The sequence below is a fragment of the Aquila chrysaetos genome, chromosome 15 (assembly GCF_900496995.4).
Source record: "Aquila chrysaetos chrysaetos chromosome 15, bAquChr1.4, whole genome shotgun sequence".
Lineage (NCBI taxonomy): Eukaryota > Metazoa > Chordata > Aves > Accipitriformes > Accipitridae > Aquila > Aquila chrysaetos.
In genome coordinates this window covers 1,394,975-1,415,535 of record NC_044018.1, presented here as the reverse complement: position 1 = coordinate 1,415,535, position 20,561 = coordinate 1,394,975, and the positions used below count along the sequence as shown (strand labels likewise).

General features: G+C 52.2%; 1 protein-coding gene across 1 annotated transcript in view; it reads left to right on the top strand.

The window, feature by feature from the left end:
• The first annotated feature begins 14,890 nt into the window (after positions 1-14,890).
• Positions 14,891-20,561, top strand: part of SCARA5 (scavenger receptor class A member 5) — a 46,676-nt gene continuing 41,005 nt past the window's right edge. Inside the window, 2 exon segments of the mRNA XM_030037771.2 lie at positions 14,891-15,176; positions 16,496-16,614. Coding sequence (XP_029893631.1) covers positions 16,503-16,614 — 112 coding nt within the window. The 5' untranslated portion in view covers positions 14,891-15,176; positions 16,496-16,502.

Sequence of the window (20,561 nt, the reverse complement as noted above, 5' to 3'; positions counted from 1 at the left end):
CAAGCAAGAATGAGCATTAGAAGAGGGGCAGGGGGAAAGCACAGTCTTTGTAGGCCCTGTTGAGGTGATTAGCTCTGTTTCAAGGCCCTGTAAAGGTGACAAAAGGAGATGTGAGATGTTCCACCCAGTCTTTAGCAAGAACAATATTGAGGGGGGGTGTGGAGTCCCTGCACTTGTTCTTGTATCCAGACATAAAACTTCCTAGTTGGGCATTAGAGTAGACTAGACTAGAGTATTTTCAGCTGGAAGGGACATCTTCCATGTTAAGTCAGAGCACAATGGAGAGGTGATGCCCACCAGCGCCAACTGTTGCAGTCATCTGTTGAATGCCACACTTTAATTTAGATCGTCTTTATGAGATTATTATTATCAGGTTGTTAGCATAGATCATTTTTTATGACCAAAGCGATGGTGGCAAGCATTTGAAGTTATTCTTGCACACAGACTTCATCATCAGGGAGACTGAAAAAGTCATCCTCCAGAAGAAGGCAGAAATCTACCACTCCCTTACCATATCCATTGAAAAGGACCTGCTGCCATGCTATGAAGGTATGACCATTCACCTCATCTTTTCTTCATTTTATACTGACTGTTCTTTTGATTTTTACAGAATAACCCCAATATGGCCTCAGAAGAAGAGTCCAGGCTTACAATATGGCTGTTGAAAGGCAAGGAAGAAATCCACAGAGCAAAAGAATTACTTGGTCATCAACTCAGAGGGAGTTCTGAAGTCCAAAGTAGATCATGCTCAAATACAGAAAATTAGCTGCCTGTTTAATCTAATTCGCTAATTCTTGTAAACTACAGATTTTTTTCCAGTATTAATACCTTGTTATTTGTCTATCTTTGAAGTACATCCTTCATGTCTCCTTTAGCATCCTAAAGTCATAAGCTCACGAATTCATTACTGCCTTCCTTTCCCATCAGTAGGTGGCATACTCAGAAAACGAAAAACTTAAGAGACCCAGAATCCAGAAGTCACCCGTGTTTGCTTTAGGAAGACACCTTCATTACTTGATTAGTTAATTCTGAAAATGGACTGCTGGGCCAGTTAGCCAAGTCTAAGCAGTAAAGTGTCCTGGAGATGGGTCACCTCCAACACAGCAGTGTAAAGCACAGCATTTTCCTTTCCCAAACCACACCACTGGCCCTCCTCCCCATGGGCGTCTTGGGTCTGGATCTCAGTGTGACAGTCACCACTTTACCAACAGATGCTGGCAGGCAAAGTGGAGTACAAGCCTACAAAAGGATGCAAACCATCCTTAGCAAGGGATAAAGAGAGAGTTGGAAAGGGGAATGTCTGAAGAAGTGCAGGCAAGCATGAGAAGGCACTTCCAGGACTTGAAGGTAAGTTGTGCACCTTCTTATTCCGTGGGGACCTCTCTACAGCCATCGGCAATGTTTGGGGTTAGAGGACAACATCCCAAAAAAGGATCTGGTGAACACGTGTGCGGTAACATGAAGGCATCTCCTTGTGAGAAGTTGGCATCAGGAGGCTCTCATGTACATTGGGAGGCCACTGCTGGCATTGCTTTTGCGGCCAGAGTTACCTCCAGTGGTGCCCAGAAGTGCTGTTAATGCCATTAATCCATTACGGCTGCTCACCAGTGTTGATCCAACTTGGCTCAAAGCACTGATGTGGGTCTGAGCCCTGTACTCAAGGGTCTGCCCACAAACATCTAACTTGACTAGCAGCTGTCATCCCTAATTGGCAACTACATCACTCCTATCCTCAAATTAGTAATCATTTGGGCTTTAGAGTAGCTCAAAGCTGCCGCCTCTGCATCTGAGAGCTCCTCAGCCCCAGCAGGCAGCAACAGGGGGGTCTGGGGGGCCGGTGGGGTGAGGGGCTCCAAGCCCTGACCCCTGCTCATGTGCTTGGCCATGTGATGGCTGCAGGTGGAGATCATCAAGATAATGGAGAAGGACTTCTCTGACATGCTCAGCCTCGCCTTTTGCCCATGGGACCAACACGACAGCAAGCTGCCAGGTATGGTTCTGGTGCACCGGCTTGAGGGGGATGTTTTGTGCAGTGCACGCAGCCCCAGGTCCTGCAACCCCGTTTTGGAGGTATGGCAGGGAAGGACAACAGGACTTCCCAGCTGTGGAATTGCCCAAAAGCTGCCCACTGTCATGCAAGTCGCCTTTCTCTTGCTGCGCTCCAATTCCCAAACCTTAAACACCAAATAATCAAACCCCATAGGAGAAATGAACTCAGTGGGTATGGTGGATCATTTCAGGAGCAAGGAAAGGTGACAGATTTACCACGAGCCAGCTGTCTTTAATGGATTCCTCTTTTTTTTTTGCAGACTTGCAGAATGAGTTCTTCTTCATCCACACCACTCACGAGAACCTGCATTCAGCCAGAGATGCTTAGAGTGCTGCTGGGATCGTCTCAAATGATTCGGTTTTATTATTCACGTTGGTGGCTTGCTCTCTTTACTCTGTGGGTTCATAAGCAATCACCTCAGGTGCATTCCACCCCCCCCACCCCCAAAAGCATTTCTGAGGTATTTTGTATGCATTTTATGATACTGCATAGGTAAGAGTCCTGTGCAATCCCCAAGCACCCCTCCCGTACATGCCATGATGAGTCCCACACCCTTCAGCAGTGACCCTCCATCCCAAGGTTACTCTGCCCTTGACTCCTCGTGATGGGTGTCACCCTGGACCGTGGGGTTGATGCTCTCCCAGGAGGAGCGGGAGCAGGGTGTCTGTGTCTCTGACCAGGTTATTGGGGTGCCTCCAACCATCATACCTCTGTGCTCCTTCATGCTTGTGGACATGAGCCTTTCACCCTATAACCCACCATGCTTACATGCTGAACGTATCCCAGTTTTACCTGCCACGCTTATGTCTCTGTTGATACTTTGGATTTTGCTAGTAAAATAAAAACATTCAGAACAAGCCTACTTATACTTAGTGTGCTCCTGTGAAAGACACGCTTGGATAAAACCAGCCCCAAAGAGCTGCTTGGGAAGTGCTTCCCTCTGCAAAATGAGCAGATGAAATGGGTTTAACATTGCCAGAGGAAAGCAAGGCAGAACCTCTGCGGTGTTCAAAGGAGAAATGGCACCAGCAGACAACCAGCCTTGCAGCAGGGATTTAACAGCAAGGGCAACACTTTTTTGGTGAAGGAAAACCTCACAGGAGATGGAGAAATATCTGGAGGGAGCACTGAGAAAAAGCTAAGTAGGGAGGACAGGAGTGCAAAAGCAAACATGGGAAAAAGCTGTGCAATACCCTTGTGGGAAGTCCCTCACAGAAGGGAAGCCAAGGGGGCTTTTTCCACCCATTTTTAAGTTCTGGAGGGCAGCAGGTGAAGAACACGGGCACCACCCTGGGAGCTACTACTGCCTCGTGGAGCTGCAAAACTTGTTCAGGTGCAAAGGTGTTTCTGCTGCTGCGCTGGGGATGGTCTTTGCAGTGTCAGGGGGCACCAAGGAAGAGGGACAAGAAGAAGCTGGTCCAGGTGGGGAACCAGCCTGCCCTGGCTTTCTGCTCACTGAAAGCAGCTCCCAGGGCTGACCCTGCCTTTGCACCTCGGCGGAAAGCCAAGCAGCCAAATTGCTGGTGGGGAGGGGGGGTCCAAGCTTGAAGCATCCCGGGGGTGGGCTTGGAGGCAGTGGGGATGTTTGGCCATGGGTCTTCTGGACCCCAGCCGAGCACACTCATCTCCTGGCTGGTTCACATCTAGAAGCAAGCCTTCTCCTGGCTTTTCATCCCCAAATCTTGCATATGTTTACTGTCCCCTAGACTTCCATAGGGTATAAATCATGTCCCCTGCCCTGCTGCTGATCCAGCACCCCAGGACATCTGCGCTGGAGGCTTCCTCGGCTAACGAAGCTGTCCCATGCCATCAAAGGGGTGAGTGGTGAGCATCGGTCATGTTCCAGTGGTTGATCGATGACACAAGTGACATCAACTGGAAAATGTCTTACTTATCTTCTTTTTCTCCCTCAAGCAGTTCTTGAAATGTAGATGTCTTTGAGGTCTTATCACCGCTCCTCTGAGCACAGCCTGATCATGGAAAACCAGGGACAACCCGGGGATGATGAGGACTTTGGGACAGGTCAACTGAAATGGCAGAGGCTCAAGGTGAGAGGGCAACCTGTGCCATCATCTTCTCTGTTTCTGCAAGCACAGGAGAGAACTTTCCCCAGGCTTCTGCTGCCCTCCACCCTTCACACTAGCTCATGCCAAATTATTCTGCTTTCACTCACTTGCACATTTCTGGAGGATAGAGCTTTCCAATTTTAGCTAGATGCCAGGACCTGTGAAGTCACAGCATCTTTTAAACTGCATTTCCTAATAGAGGAGTCGGCTTTTTAGAGTTTCTCCGCTTTGCTTGGGGTCAAAGCATGTGATGACTGCAGGGGGAGTGGGGATGGGATGCCTGCGCAAAGGTTTCTTCACCCAAATATACCATTCATTTAAGGGAGCTACCCTTGTGGTAGCCTGTCCATCATGCTGACCCTGCTCTGCTCTTTCTGCTCTTTCATTAAATGTGCAACAAAAACCGCAGCCAGGAGCAATTTACCTGGGGCTGGTCCAAGGTTTGCTATAGTCTCCCCACTCAGGCAAAGGCTGTCCTCAGGGATTTTGGAGACCTCAATTCAGGTCTGTGTCAGGGGTGATTAGAGAAAGCTGGCTAGGAAAAGACTTTCAAAGTGGAGGGATTTCAACACCCATGCATTTTGGGTGTGGAGAGCTATGCTGGCCATCCCCAGCTCCTGGGATGCCCCTTGCAGCTCCAGTGAGAATGGACAGCAGAGTTTAGGCAGCTGCCTGCCCTGAAGTAGACATCTACCCCAGGTCAGGTAGGCCACCACCTAGATCTTACCCGCAGGGATTACGAGGGTAATGAGCTCAGACATCCAAACCCCGGTGATTTGATGTTCATTCCTATGCACCTTTAATTCAGGCTTTGGAGACTGATTTCTCCCAACATCGGTGATAAGAGAGTTTAGATTATTTACTGTGAGGCTTTGTAACTCTATTCACACCTGGTGAAGCTGTGATAATGAGGATGTCCTTTCAACATGAAAAGGTGCAGAAGGTGAAAATGCAGCTGAAATAGCCCGAAAGCGACCGAGAATGCTGCAAGAGGAACAAGAGGCTCTTAAAAACTGTGAGTATGAGAAGCCATGAGTGCATGTCAGCACTGGGGCAGGCCAGGGACATGCCTAAAACATGGCAAGTTTTGGAGAGGGATCATAGCCCTGCCAATAGCAGAGGGAAGAAAGGCAAAAAGGCTGCAGCAGTGCGCAGCCTTGGCCATTTCTATGGAGAATCCGGTCCTCAGATCCTGATGGAGCGATCTCAGTGATGTCGGAGGAGCCAGAGCATCCCATACTGGTCCCCCATGCCTGCAGCAACTCATTCTGATTGCTCCCTGAGAAAAGAGCCCCTTGGCCCTGGGTATCTTCCCCACCAAACTGCATGGAGTAGAAATAATGGGAACTTCGCAAATAATACAAATCTAGCTCCAAGGCTCAGCTGTGCTCAGAGGGTTTGGCGAAGGCTTGTTTCTAGAGAGAAAAATAAAACCAGGAATTGCCTACTTGGATTGCTCCAGAGGGGTGCATAAAGCAGATTTGGCGCTCTGACAGCTTCCTGCCGTAAGGAAAATTAGCTGTCCTTCTTGGCATCCCATGGAAATATCAGAGGAGGGGTTATAGCTTGCAGCAAAGTAGAGGGAAGTCCAGCAGGGTCTGCTGGGACAGAGGCCAGTAGTGAGTGGAGAGCTGTGTGCCATCTCCTGCAGAGCTTCTGGGGAGCTTCTCCCACTTTGGAATGGGCTAGCCGGGGGTTTGGAGCAGGGAAACGAAGGAAGGATACGGATGTTAGAGAGCAGAGGCCACGCTGCAGAAATAGCTCCTTTGGGAGGTGTTCGTTGATGGAATTACTGTATCTAGGAAGGAGAAAACTCTCCTAATATTTGCATGTGCTACAGTGGTCTGCATTCAGACTAGATGGAAGGAAGAAACTGTTTACGCTGAGGGTGGTGAGACACTGGTCCAGGTCGCCCAGAGAGGTGGTCGATGCCCCAGCCCTGGAACCATTCAAGGTCAGGTTGGACGGGGCTCATCCCTTGTTTTTATTGTCATCTTTCTGACCCACACAAACCATCCACCTCCCTTCACCATTCGTGCTAACAACGTCCCTCTGTCCAGACAGCTTGGGGGAATTGCCCTTTTCTTGTGCCTGTGATGGGCTGTCGGGGAACCCACCACAGAAACCATCCTTAATTCAAAGGTGTTTGAAAGGACTGTCTTGTTCTGTAACAGCCAAAATGAAAGGATTTAAGCACCTGGGTCTGAACTGAGCCAGTAAACCCCATGATGTTTTTACGGGTTGGGCTGGCCACGTTGTCAACTTTCTGCAAACTGCACCGCTGCTCTCGCTAAAGGGCACGATAAAAGGTTTAGCTTTGCCATATTTGCTAAAAGAGTCTATTTTCTTCTTCTTTTTTTTTTTTTTTTTCATTCCCCCAGGAACACTGGAAGGACAGAGATGAGGTTTTTTTGCCTTCTTTGTGTGGTCAAAATCCTTATTCCTTTTCTACCAGAGTATTTCCCAAGAGCAGAAATGAGAAGAGCCCCATTTCTCTTTTGAGGATGATCGATGTCTCCCATGGTTTATACAAAGGAGTAGCTGAGGGCCCTTGTTCATCATGGGCAGAGATGGAGGGGATGCTTCAGCATCGCCACGTACATGGCTTCTGGACCAGAAGCCCACGAGCCCTGCCTCGGTCCTGCCTGGTGCCGATCCGGCAGTGCTGGGGTAGCCAGCCTGGGTGCTCTGCTGGCTTCCAGCTGACTTGCTGGCAGCTTTGCCTTGGGTCAGGGGAGGTTTGGTAGTGTTGGGAATTTTCTCCTCCTAACATTCACTGTCTTTTGTAATCTAGAAAGTTCTGAGCATTTACAATGCCATTTTGGAGAGAAACCAAGTCTTGAAAACTAAAAACAGCAGAGCAATAATGGAAAAGATGCAGGTAGAGTTATTTATAGAGTTTGCTGGCTGGGAAGGTTTATTCATTTTTTTATTTCGGTAACAAGTGCATCAGTTACAGTGCTAACGTTTACACACATGTCTTTTCCCATTAAATATGCTAGGCTCTTTCTTCTTTCCATTTGCCATGAAAACAGAAATAGCAACATCTGAACTTCCAACCCAGTTAATATTTTGTGGCCAGTTTTACCAAACTATTTGGGTACTGGAGGTGTTAGTGCTATCCTGTGGGCGTCACATGGGTTATCATAGAATCATAGCCTCATTTAGGTCAGAAAAGACCCTTAAGGTCATCGAGTCCTACTGTTATCCCCTTCTGTGCCATTATGAACCCTTTCAGTCACTGATTTGCACCTGAATACCTTTAATTAAACACAGAGGTGATCTGCTCTGTCTCTTCCTTTCCTGCATGGTCTGCAGGACCACACAGCAGCACCCTCATTCGTGGTTGTACCGGTATAAATACACACAGATCTGAGGCAAATAGATGGGCACCTACAAAGGTTTCTCTGCATGAGAAAGCTGGACCATGACAGCAGAAATGGCCTTTGAAACATTACATACCCCGATAAAAAAGGGCTGTTGGACCGTGTGCCTTTTATAGGTTGGGAGATGTTTGCTTGGAATTTGTTAAGTGCTTCTCAGCTGCTTTACCTTGAGTGCCACAAACTATTCTCATTATAAAAGCATAATGACTTCATGTCTCGCAGAAGCTAAACAACATTGCTCTAAATGTATATAGCTCCACACACATATGATATAGGTATATACTAAAGATTAAGCTCTGGGATTATAGAGTCCAAATGATAAGCAAGGAATGAGAAAAAAACAACATATGGAGATACTTTTGTAAGCTCTTTGCATGTGTGTGTGGGGGAGCTATTTAGTTTATGCACTTACAGATCATCCTGGTTTGTTTTCCATAAACTTACACTGCTGCTTTTTGTTGCTCTGAGCGGCTCCCACAGCAGCAACTCCTGGTAGCTGTTTCCTAGCAGATTCTGCCTTAAAAATGGCATTTTTCATCTCCAGCTGCCTGCTGGTGACCTCCTGTTGCCCCCAAACACTTGCTGTGCTTTGGTCCATGTCCCAACTTGGTGGTGGAGCTCACAGCCTCATGCATCCAGGCCATGCATGGAGCAGAAGCTGGAGCAGATATCACTGCAACCTGCTTGTCTCAGAGTTTGTCTACAGTGTAAATATTCACATAGACTTCCCATCGCCGAACAAACAAACAAAAAGGCAAACAGGTGCCTAGAACAAAGCCGATGGCAGAGGCACAAAGGATGAGAACTGGAAACGTTGAAGGAGGTTTGAAGCAGAGCAGGTCCATAGTGAAGCCCAGCAAGGTCCCTGGCAGGAGCGTGGTGGGCTGGAGGTGCACAGCCCATAGCATCCATGCCCTCCGGTACCCGAGCTGTGATGTGCAGTGGCATGAGCATCCTTGCACTGCTTTAGGGACTGCTCCGTAAGTACTGCACGCTCGTGTGCTTTAGAAGAGACTGCCTGGCAGCTCAGAGGTGCTGCAGAAATAAGACCTGGTTTTCACCATCAGTGCCCAAGAGTACTGGGACTCTGTGGTCCTCACGGAATAAGAGACAGGTACCGTGGGGGCTGTGCGTGCCCCACAGCTCGGCTTCCCTGCTGTCGGTGCCCTCTCTGCTCTGGGCTTGCCTTTGCTTTCCATTAGTGGTGGGAAAGTAATAAAAGTGTGGGAATTTGTTCCAAACCAGCGTGCTGTTATAAGGATCATAGAATCACGGAATGGTTTGGGTGGGAAGGGACCTTAAAGGTCATCTAGTCCAACGCCCCGGCGATGGGCAGGGACATCTTCAACCAGATCAGGTTGCTCAGAGCCCTGTCCAACCTGACCTTGGATGGTTCCAGGGATGGGGCATCGACCACCTCTCTGGGCAACCTGGACCAGTGTCTCACCACCCTCAGCATAAACAATTTCTTCCTTATATCTAGTCTGAGTCTGCCCTCTTTTAGTTTAAAATCATTACCCCTTGTCCTATCACTACAGGCCCTACTAAAAAGTCTGTCGCCACTATCCTGCAGAGATCTTTATTTTATGCTCACACAGGCTGCTAGTAGCTGAAGGAGGCTGCAGGGAGGACGAAGCAGAGGCAGAGGGTTTCTAGCTGTCCTTCCCATATGTTGAGACAAGCAGGAATGACCTGGGTATCCAGGAACAAAAAGGTCATGATGGGATGTATAAAAGAGCAGAAGATGGGTTTTTTTGTTTTGTTTTTCTGGGCAGTTACATAAAAATTGCCACCAGGAATTTTGAAATTTTCTAAGCCATCACTCATTTTTTAGTAGAAGCAAAGCAACAAATGAGCTAATTCGCCTGCTAAAGCCAAATAAACACAAAGAAAAATCTCGTAAGCCATGCTTTTGGCTTGGCAGGACAAGATGACCCTACTCTCATCCTTGATAAAACAACTCTAAAGAACTTTTTGTATCCTGGTACATCTTGTCCGCATTCCCTTAGTGATACACACGTCTGGTGAAATGTTTACTGTCATCTAACCTTGCCTGGTCTCTTCTCAAATACCCTCACAAAACTAATCTTGGAAACTCAGCTGCAGGCAACCTGGTCTGGGAAGCACGCAGGTCTTTCTTCTTCCCCAAGAAACCTAAGACAGCATGACTTTGTCCAGTCACTGAGCAAACTAAAAATATCTCACCATTATACATTTACTTAGGCAAAGCTTCTAATTGACTTATGAGTCTCAGCAACTTTCTCATCTCTCCCCTAATTGCTTCTAATCTTCCTAGAGCCAACAGCCCTCAGCCTTTCTTTACCTGGAAAACCAGGACTGAGGTACTGCATTAGCAGTGCAATATATAAATTACAGTGGTGTTTGCAGCTCCACCCTTTTCTGCTCTGTGTTTTACATGGCTTCATACAGAATAAGAAAGAAAATTACTATCTTCCTATTTCCCGTTCCCCAAAGAAAAGAAGAAAGTGAATTCATCTTGTGTATTCTAATAAAATAAACTTGCCTTGATTGACAGAGAATAAACCAGCAACAATCAAATCGTCAGCCTGGGCTGGCCTGGGAATAGGATCCTAACATGGACCTAGAGGCAAGGTCAGCAGCATCCCCCATCCACACCGCTCCCTCACGTTGGAGCTCCCCTACCCTTGCTGTCCCCTCAAACCTCCTGTGCCTGGGAAAGCAGTGACCCCAGGAGAGATGGAGAGCAGGGGAAGCCCATTGTCTATCTCATTGTCATTTAGGAAGGACCTTTAATAACCAGTAGTTATTATTCAGCATTGGGTGCAGCAGAACTGTGTTTAATGCTGAGCCACAGTCAGCTCCTGCTTCATCCTTGGGGCAACACTAGGTGGTTTGTGAGATGCCCTGCTAGAAGGTAGTGGAAAGTAAATGGGAACCCCAGGTGACCAGAGCATGATGGATTTGGTCCTAAGCTTGAGAGCTAATAATAATACCCTGCGCTGCAAGGAATTCCTGGCAGTGTGGCAGGCTATGTCCAGCCCAGGATACAAACTCACTCTTAAAAGTCTGTGCAATACATGCCTTTGAGGCCATGCTATTAAAACACCAGTCAAGTCAGCTTGAAGACAGGTTCGTTGTTATTATGGGCACTTGGAACCGGAAAAATTACACAAGTCCACACAAATTTCTGCCCACTGGCCATGGGGACATCACCAGTGTGCCTCGACAGGGTGGAGAGGGAGCATCCTGAATCCCTGTGCACCATTTGGCCCGTTGGCCAGAGACCACTGCTCTAGTGAATATCTTTAGTGGTATAGATTCAACCCAATATCCCTCAATTTTACCATCTCAGTTCTGCGTTACCATCTGGTATGCTCCACCTGGTCCTGGGCTTGGAAATGTTTGTTTGGATTCTGCTGGCAAATGAGGCTTTCGAGAGATGCTAGTAAACACTTGACATCAATTCCTGCAGACAAACATCATCACGAAAACCCTTGAAAGAGAAATTCTTTTGAAAGAGCATCTATGAGTCCCTCCTGTTGTCCATCCAAAGCACCTTATCGCTGTGTTACGAACGTAGGACTGGTTCCCCATCTAATTCTGCGTCTGCCACTATGAGTTCACTGTCTGGCCCTGGGACATGTTTTCCCAGCTCTTGCGTGGAGTCCAGGTCCAGAAGCCTTTAGTTTTGCTGGCTGAAGGAGGACGTGTGAATTTGTGCCTTTGGGTGATGCGTTCAATGGGTCACAATCTTATTTCCAGAGAAAATGTCTGAGTTCCAAAACCAACTGCATAAATCCCTTGTCTTTTTGATACTGTTGTCCCATCCCTTGATCGTCAAACAACATAAACCCATCATGCTTCTCTTGTGGGTCAACTGGAGGCTTTTCATCCTAGGGATGGAGAGAGCAGCATGTGGGGCTGGGGAGCAGAGACCTTGTCAAAGGTTACTGGGGAAAGCTGGAGGAAAACTGGAAGGAGGTAACTTGAAGGTTTTGCTGCTGAATAAAGGAATTTTTTAGGTTGGTAAAAGTAGGTTGGGAAGAGGAGGACTGGGAGGTAGAAATCTGCCACTGGCTGGTTCCCGGGCAGCACGGCTTTAGCATCAACAACAGCACGTTGATGTTTCCCATGGTTGCAAGAGGGGCTGCTCAGATAAGCAGGAAGGAGACATGCGAGCAGATAAATACCCATCCAGTACATGACATTGAGGTGGAGGTAGGGAGGGAGATGTTTGAAAAAGCAAAGGAGAAGATGAAGAGCCAGTTCCAGGATCTAATGGTGGATGACGCTTCAGAACCTACTGTTGTCAATCCAGAAAGTGTGATAGGCAAATTGATGGCTGGACTGGTGGTCACTGCAGAGTGCTTTTAACGCTCGGTTAAATTGTATGGACTGTGTGGGACATAGCTACTAAGATGACAGAGTGATTGTGCAAGATGCAGGTTGTTCTGCAATGTTATAAATGTGATGGTCTTTGGAAATTTCAATGACAAAATGAGCTCTTGATCAGCTTCAGCTGATTTTTGTTTGGATTCAATTCACTGGTTGTCCCCCAAACCAGCTTTGCCGTCTTCTTACTTAGCAAGAAAAATTATAGATTTTTAGGTAGCAATTTCCTAGCTTGGCCCCTTCCTTTCCTAATATCTGACCTCATACGAGCTCTTCTACCTCATCTCTGGCCATTCACATCATTCTTGTGTGTTGAAACCTGATGGATTCAGGCTCTGATCACACACGCTGAGACTCATGACAGTTATTTGAGTGAAGCTCCTTTACGCAGGCCAAAGATCTGGCATGCTGGCTTCTTGACCGGAGATGATGGACACTGAGGTGGGATGTAGACTCACCTAAGGAACTCCTCATCTGCTTTGGGTATGGAAGATCAGTTTTGATGCTTCCCCAGCAGATTTTTTTGGGTATGCCCAGGTCAAAGCTGCCATCACTAGCGTTACAAACTTGGCAGTCCCAGCAGGTAATAGTGCAAACTGGGAGTTCCTGGAGCTTAATGGCTCTGTCACCTGACGTCTGACGCTGTTGCTCTCTGCGATAGCAGGACCATGTCACCAAGATGCTGGAAAAGGACTTTTCCAACATGCTCAGCCTCACCTTTCGTCCGTGGGACCAACTGGTTGGGGTGCTGCCAGGTATGGTCCAACTTCTCCTCTCTGGGATCAATGAGGTGGGTGGGAGAGGGCTTGGGGACAGACTTGGGGTGCTGTATGTCTTTTCCCACCTATTCCTAAACAAACAGCTGGGCTCCATGACTGCTGAGGATACTTGCATGTTCCCATCCATTTCTACTGAATACATTATCATTTTCTTTCCCTTCTACAGAAGAAGATGCCAATAACTAAGTCTGTTTCATTTTGCTCTTCTCCTTGCAGTTTTCCAGAAGGAATGCCAAGAAATCCAGGTTTTGCCAAAATCCCTGTGACAGCTGGACTGACCAAAAAGACCTGCAACAAGTCTTTGCTTTTTTTTTCATCAAATTTTTTTTTTTTTGGCTTTTATGCTTAATTGCTTTTAACCGATCAGTTCATGGCCTTTCTGTGTTGACCATCATGTAATGGGAATTTTAGAGATGTTATGGGTTAGATTCTGTAGCTTAAATGCAGGCTTCTAAGGATCCAAGAGGGTGTGGATCTCTTGCAGGTTCTGTGTCACATCTGCCAGCTCTTCGTGAAGGGGCTTTTCCCCATGCTGGCCTTATTTGGTGAGCACTGGAGGTGCCTCAGCTGCTTTGTTGAATGTCTTTTAGGAAATAGGACGATAGATGATGTGTATGAGTTTAATTGCATTTATACTAAAAGTTAGTTGTAGCTTGTGCATAGTTTTTATACACTTTTTGTAAAGGTAAATCCCTTTTTAGCTCATGTATTTCAGTTTTTCAGTAGAAGCCAGCAGAGCGAGACTCAATCTACGCCTGAATCAAACCCAGGACCGTCCAATGGCAAATTTATTGTGTGGCATATAAACAGAGAACGCTGTCAAGATGCAAAAGTGCAGCTCTGCTGGAAATTACCTGAAATCTAATAAAATATTAACCTTTTTGGATTACACATGACTGTTTGGGTTTGTTTTTTTTTTTTTGATGCAAAAGAAGTAACCAGACTGGTCGGTTGGGTGTTTTGTATTAAGAGGAAACCTTGGGAATACTCTACAATAATTGCCTTTATTTACTGCAGTTTCGGTTTCACCGGGGCAACGTTTGCAGATGTTTGGCCAGGTCTGAGCGGAGCACGCTTCGATGATGCTTTTGGCCTTTCTGAGAAGAAAGGCAGCTCTGCGGTCAGAGCCCTACCCCAAGCTGTTCGGACCTGGAGTGCGTTGTCTTTCCTTGTCCCAGATTTTCAGGGTGTCCTTGGTCGGTGTCCCAAGGAGAAGCCTTGGTGGCCGCTGCCATGGACTCGCATTGCACCGTGGTGGGAGGAGACCCGCAGCCCTGTGGTTGCACCCCTGGAGGTCTTTCCTCCAGATGGAAGAGGCAATGGGTGTCTCGGGATGGTACCACGGCTGGAGAAGCCCCTGGGCAAGGGGGTCTTGCCCTTCTCCCCCCCGGGGTCTTGGCATCCTCGTCCCAGGTCTAGGTCTCAGTCCCAGCCTGTTTACGGCTTCCAAAAAGGTGTGTTGTCACGTCCCGTCTGATGGCACCTGGGGGGCCGAGTGGCTCATCGCGTGACGCAGTGTGCTCAGCTCTCCTGGCCCCCCTCATCCCTACGGGTGGGGAACCAGACACGAGCCAGCAGTGACCCCACCGTCCCAGTCTGCCCCAGTCTGCCCAGTGCTCGCTCCGCCAGAAACGGAGCAGCGCACCCACGCGCACCCACACGGAGGGGACAGCAGTCACCCTCCTGATCACGCCACAGGGCCAAGCCAGTCCCCCCCCACCCCGTAAAGGTGTCGGAGGGTGCTTTGCTCAGCTCCAGGACCAGGGATGGATGGGGTAGGGACGCAGGGTCCCGGGGTCCGGGCTACGAGCCCAGGTGGCCTGCGTTAGCTGCAGGCTGCGGTGGGGAGCGGGCAGCACCCCAAAGGCACCGAGGGACATGCAGCAGCATCTTAAAGCCCCCTCCCCACCTTGTGTGCCCCCCCCCCCCCAGAGACTGACCACAGTGGGTGCCCCCCATGCACGGCCCACGCCGCGGCCGGGAGCAGCGGCGGTTTGGGGGTCAGCTCAGCTTAGTTCCCCCCGGTCCTCCGCGCCTCAGTTTCCCCGTTGGGTGCAGCGCGGGGGGGGACAAGCACCTTTCCCCTTCTCCGTGCGCTGCGATCGCTCCTGCCGGCCACGGGCTGAACTGGTCGGGAATCGGGCAGCGAAGGGAGGGCGGGGGGCGGCCCCGGAGGGTGGTGGGGGGAGCGTGGGGAGCCCGGCCCCCCTCCCGTTCCCCGCCTACAAAAAAAAACCCCCTCCCGGCCGAGCGGTCCTCGCTCACAGCCTCCCGGCTCCGCAGCCGTCCCCCCCCCGGCTCCGCGCATCACCCCCCCCCCACCCATGGGAGGCTGGCGGGGAGCGGCGGTCCCTGCGAGCCCGTGGGGAGCTGGCGGTGAGGTCGGGGGGTCCCCTTGCTGTCCTCACCCCCCTGGTCCGGCCACCATGGCGCAGCCCGGGGACTGAGCGAGCAGGCGGGGGCGGGGGGGGGGAAGGAAGGAGCCACGGCAAACTCGCTCACGCGTGGGTCCGCCCGGCAGGTCAGTGGCGTCGCGGCGGGGAGCGGGGACAAAGGGGACGTCGGGGGGGGGGGGGAGCGGGATGGGGTGCGGGGATGGACACCCCCCCCCACCCCATCTCCCCCCCTTCCACCCGCGTGGGGTGGGCGCGGAGGGGCTGCATGTGGGGGGCGAGGTCTGATTCCACGGTGCTGCGAGACACCCCCCCCCCCCCCCCCCGGGTTACACGGGTGATGTTTTCCCCGTGGGAGTGGGACCAGGGGCTGGGGATGCTGCTGCCGGCCAGGGAGGTCCCTGCCCAGCCTGCTCCCAGCGGGGCTGGTTTTAGCTGGGGGGGGGGGGGGGCAGGAGCTGGGGGTCCCCACGGAGCGGAGCACCCGTGTGCTGACAGCAAGGGGTGGCTGGAGCTGGGGGAGTAGCAGGGGTGCAGGGGATGAGTTTGGGAGTGCTCAGCAGGTCCCACTTAGGGGGTGATTTTAACTCCTTCCACGCCTGAGCCCTGCTGGGGGCTTCGGGCTGATTCCCGCCCCCCCCCCCCCCCCCCCAGCCGGGTGCTGCGATGAAATGTCGATGGCAGAGGGGACGCAACCTCCCCAGGGCCGACAGTATTCACTGTGGGCATGGACCTGTCCCTAGGACCAGCCCAAAAAAAACCCCCTGACCAGAGAGGCAGTGACAGCAGGATCAGGCCCGTGGGGGGGGCAGGCTTGGCTCACGGTGCTGGGGTACCTAGAGGTGGTGTGGGTGCAGGTTTACCCCAAACCCTAGGGGTGAAACAGGTCCTGGGGGGCTTGTATGCATACGCTGAGCCCCCATCTCCCCAGCCCTGGGGAGGGACAGACATCCAGCACATGCCCGGAGCGGACACCAAGGCTGGACATCCGCAGGGCACGTGGTCAAGCAGAGGTGGGCGGTAGGAACCCCTCCTTGGCCAACGAGCCAGGGGTCCTGTGTCGGTGGTGAGCATTTCACTGAGCTGCAAGGGCGCAGGCAGGACTAGCCGGTGGTGGGGCCGTGGTCCCGCTGAACTTGCCCACCAGCTTCTCCCCGCATTCGCTGAGACGGTCTGGCTCTCGTTGGGGGCACTGCCAAGCCCAGCCTGGGCCATGGGCAAGTCAAGAATCCCCATGCTGAGATGCGGTGGTCAGCTTTGGCAAGCGAGAGCAGAGGGCTCCCTTGGCAGCAGGTCTGTGTCCCCAGCACCAGCCCATACCATATTGCACTGGACCATGGTGCCCGAGCCGTGCAGGGTACAGGATTAGCCAGGATTGGGCCCCCGCCACATCAGGATATACCGTAGCCACCAAGCACCGTCCCATGTGCCTGTTCTGCTCCACCAGCAGCAGGATGGAGAACAAGGCCATGTACCTTCACACCTTCAATGAGAGGGAGAACGGCTCCATCTTCGAGGAGCCCTTCGAGGGAAGGAACCTCTCCAAACTGAACCTCTGCGAGGACGGTGAGTATGGGCTCCGCGTGCGGCTCGGTCTGGGGGGGGGGCTTTGAACCTGGTAGCAGAAACCTGGAGAGCTTCTGGGGGAGGGACATGGGAGCTTGGATTGCTCAGGAAGAAGCTCAGCAATTCGGCCCCACGCAGGCAAAGGTGTCTGACCCGAGTTAGGTGCTCAGCTCCAGTCGCGGGTCCCAGGGGACCAGAGCAGAGGAGCAATCCCTGCCCCGGGAAGGGAGGGTGCCCAGGGTGAGGGTGCCTCGGTGGAAGTAGCACCATGATGAATGTGTGTGTCCCAAACAGAGCAGGAAAATTCTTCTCTCCTGCTGGCACAGCCTCACTGGGAGAAACGCTTGCAGAATCCCATTGCAAGGGGGTTTCTGTGCCTCCTCTCCTGTCCCCCCCTTTCTGGTCTGACGGGGGATGACAGACCCAGGGCACCGTGAGCCTCTTGAGGTGTGCAGGATCTCATTCAGTTCTGCCGCTGACCAGGGTCGTGCTCCAAGGAAAGTCACTTTGCTTCCTAAAGGTTGGTTTTGGGGTTTTTTTGGTTTTTTGGGTTTTTTTTTTTTCTCCTCCAAGCCTCTGGCTTTCTTGCATGTAGTCTTGTCCAGAAATGCCCTGCAGCGGGACTGGTAGCACCAGGGCTGTGCAGCAGAACACAGCGGGACCTGCTTGTATCTCCTGCACATCTTAGCTGGCCTCTGTCTGCACTGTGGACTTGCTGAGCTCTTTTCCTTCACTCTTGCTGCATGAAATACTGTCCATGTTTCACCAGATCCAGGCTTGGTCCCCAAGCAAACAGCCCTGATGAATTTTTCCCAAGGCCTTTGCAGGCAGAGTTGGGTGCTCAAGCAGAGATGTGAGGTCCCCTTTGCTGACAGCTTTGCTTGGAGACCTGCGGGGCTGCTGGGGAAACTGGTCTTGTTCTGAGCAGGCTTCCCAGCACTGCTGTCCCCCACCGCAGGCATGGGATCGGGGTGAGGGGAGACTCGCTTTCCTGGTTTTAGGCACGTGGGACATCCCCAGGATGTGATGGAGAGCCCGGGGTGCTTCCAGAGCGCAGCCCGTGTGCGAGGCTGGGCTGCATCCCCGCACCGAGTGAGCGGGGAACACCCAGCTCTGGACAAAATTGCTTCTGGATGCTTGCAAGGTGCAAGTGGCTCCTGATGGTTACTGCAAGAGGAGATGTGGCATTGCTGTGTGGGTGTCTTCTCCTGCCCTCGGGATAGGGACAGCTTTGAATCCAGAGGGTGGATTTCCCATTCGGGTGAAGCCTGAGCCTTGATGCCATTCCCCAAACTCGGCGTCACCCTGCGAGGGTGCCCCTGCTCTCAGCGGCGTGGCTGCTCCTGCCTCTGCCCTCCTTCCTGCTGTTGGCTTGTAAAGTCTAACGCCCGCGGCACCTTCCTGCAGCAGAGAGAGGGGCAGATCCTGCCCAGGGGCTGTCCACATGCTCTGCCACTCTGCCGACACGGTCAGAGAGGGTGTTGGAGCCTGGAGGGAGCGATGCTGGAAGAGATGGGAGGGAGGAGTTGGTGTCCTCCACGGCTGAGGCCACCATTCCCAGCAGAGACCTTGCCCCGGTGTGCGGCAACGGCAGGGAGGGTTCAAGGTATCTCCCTGGCTTTGGTGTTTTTGGGGCAGGTTGCCCCGGATCTCTCAGGGCAAATCTGCTCATCCACAACTCACCCCGATGCAGAGCTGGCCCTCCAAGGAAGCCCGTTCCCGCGGGAGAGGTTGCTGGAGCGACGCTTGTGGGGCTGCGTCTGGTCTGCAGCTGCACGGGGCAGGGTCAAGGACAACCCTGAGAGCTTCATCATGAGGATGGGACCGCTTGAGTGGGCTCCTGGGCTCACGGAAAATGCTCAGCGTGGGGCTGAGGACCGGTGCGGCAGCCTTGCTGCTTGCCACGACCCCCAGGACAGCAGCCACAGACCCCCCCAGGGCTTGGGGGATGACAAGTCCTGGCTGCTTTCAGCCTCCCACCTTCTGCTCCCCCACTGACCGGGCGGGCCACAGCTCCAGCTCCCCGGGGCATGGGCAGGGGGAAGAAATATTTGCTTTTCCCCTTGGTTACTGGCCGGAGCCCGCCCGTGGGCTCCTCGGAGCGGGCTGTTGTGAAAACGCTGCTTACGCAGCTGCGGTCCCTCCTGCTCTTCCGAGAGCAGCAAAGAGGAGTGGGTGGTTCGGGGCCCGGGGCCAGCTCCTCCCGGAGTCTCCCAGGACCTGATATAAGTGTTAATGTCAGAAAAATATTGCAGCTTTCCTCATTCTGAAGCCCTCGGCTCCATCTGTTTGGCCTGTGACAGCAAATGGGAACCGCGTGCGGGTAATGAATTGCAGATGGAGGGGTCCCGCAGGAGAGGCACCGCCTTTCGCACCTGAGCTGGGGGGCCTCGAGCACCCCACGTCCCCGCGGGATCCCCTCTGGGTGTCAGTGAGCCTGACCTCAGCGCTTTATCATTTTGGAGCCCCAAAATGGGGCCGAGTTAAGCGAAACACCCAGTGTAACCCTTTGCTGGCTGGAGGCTTTTGCAAACCTCCCCGTCCTCCAGCAGGACGGACGCATGGACCGTCGGCTGGGCAAGGGCAAGGGTGCAGTGGGGAAGGGTCCCTGCCAGGCTAGGGACACCCCCAACCCCTCGTACCTCCTCTCCATCTCTGGCATCCCAAGGGCCAGCTTGGTCCCACAGGGAGCCGAGGGGTGGGATGGGATGAGGTCCCGAAGCCCAGCAGGGATGGTCCCGGCTGGAGGTGGGCATTGCTCATGGCCATGGATGAGGGTGGTCTCCTCCCCAGGAGGTTTGGCTTTGGGTCTGTGGTGCTTCACCCTTTCTGCTGGGTTGATGCAGGCTCTGGATCGGTGCTACGCTGTGCCTCAGGGCTTAGAGGGCAGAAAGCAATGGGGTGCAGCCACCCAAAAGTCAAGGGGGTGGGAGTTTGGGACTCTTCCTCCACCTTCTGGTGGTGCCTTCTTGGAGACATCTCAGATCTGGCAAGGGGCAAAACCAGGCAGCGCTTGTTGACCTGGCATGAAGTTGCTGGTTCTCAGCTGCTCTCAGAAACCTTGTGTTTCTACAGGGGTCCGACACAAAAATGCCGGCACCCAATGCCCTGCACCCCATCCCAGCAGCACGGGGTCACCCAGAGAGCCAAGGCGTCAGGCTGAAGCATCACTGCAGCCTTGGGGCTGGGGCAGAGGGGTGCGGGGTCTGTATCCAGGTCAGGCTCCGGCTCCCACCTAAGACCACAACCTGGCCCAGATTTCAACATGAGCTCAAGCTTTGAACATGTGCAAAGCCCAAAACCAGATGACTTTTCCCTGCCGCTGGGTTCATGGCACGGGAGCCTTTCCTCATCTTTCCTTGCATTTTCCTCCTGGCTATTTGATTCATAAAACCCCACTTTCTTCGCACACAGCTCTTGCCGCTCAGGGCTTGTGGCAGCGTCGAAGAGGAGCTGGATCGCAGCTAGTGCAGGGCTGGGCAAGCAGAGACTGGCAGGGATGTCAGGATCCAGGCATCTTAGAATCTGAGAATGGTTTGGTTGGAAGGGACCTCTAAAGATCATCTGGTTCCAACCCCCCAGCCATGGGCAGGGACATGCAATCTTTAGATTAGATATAAGGAAGAAGCTCTTCACTGTGAGGGTGGTGAGGCACTGGCACAGGTTGCCCAGCGAGGCGGTGGTTGCCCCATCCCTGGCAGTGTCCAAGGCCAGGTTGGATGGGACTTTGAGCAACCTGATCTAGTGGAAGGTGTCCCTGCCCATGGCAGGGCAGTTGGAACTAGATGATCTTTAAGGTCCCTTCCAACCCAAACCATTCTGTGATTCTGTCATCTTCAACCAGATCAGGTTGCTCAGAGCCCCGTCCAACCTGACCTTGGATGTTTCCAGGGATGGGGCATCGACCACCTCTCTGGGCAACCTGGGCCAGTGTCTCACCACCCTCA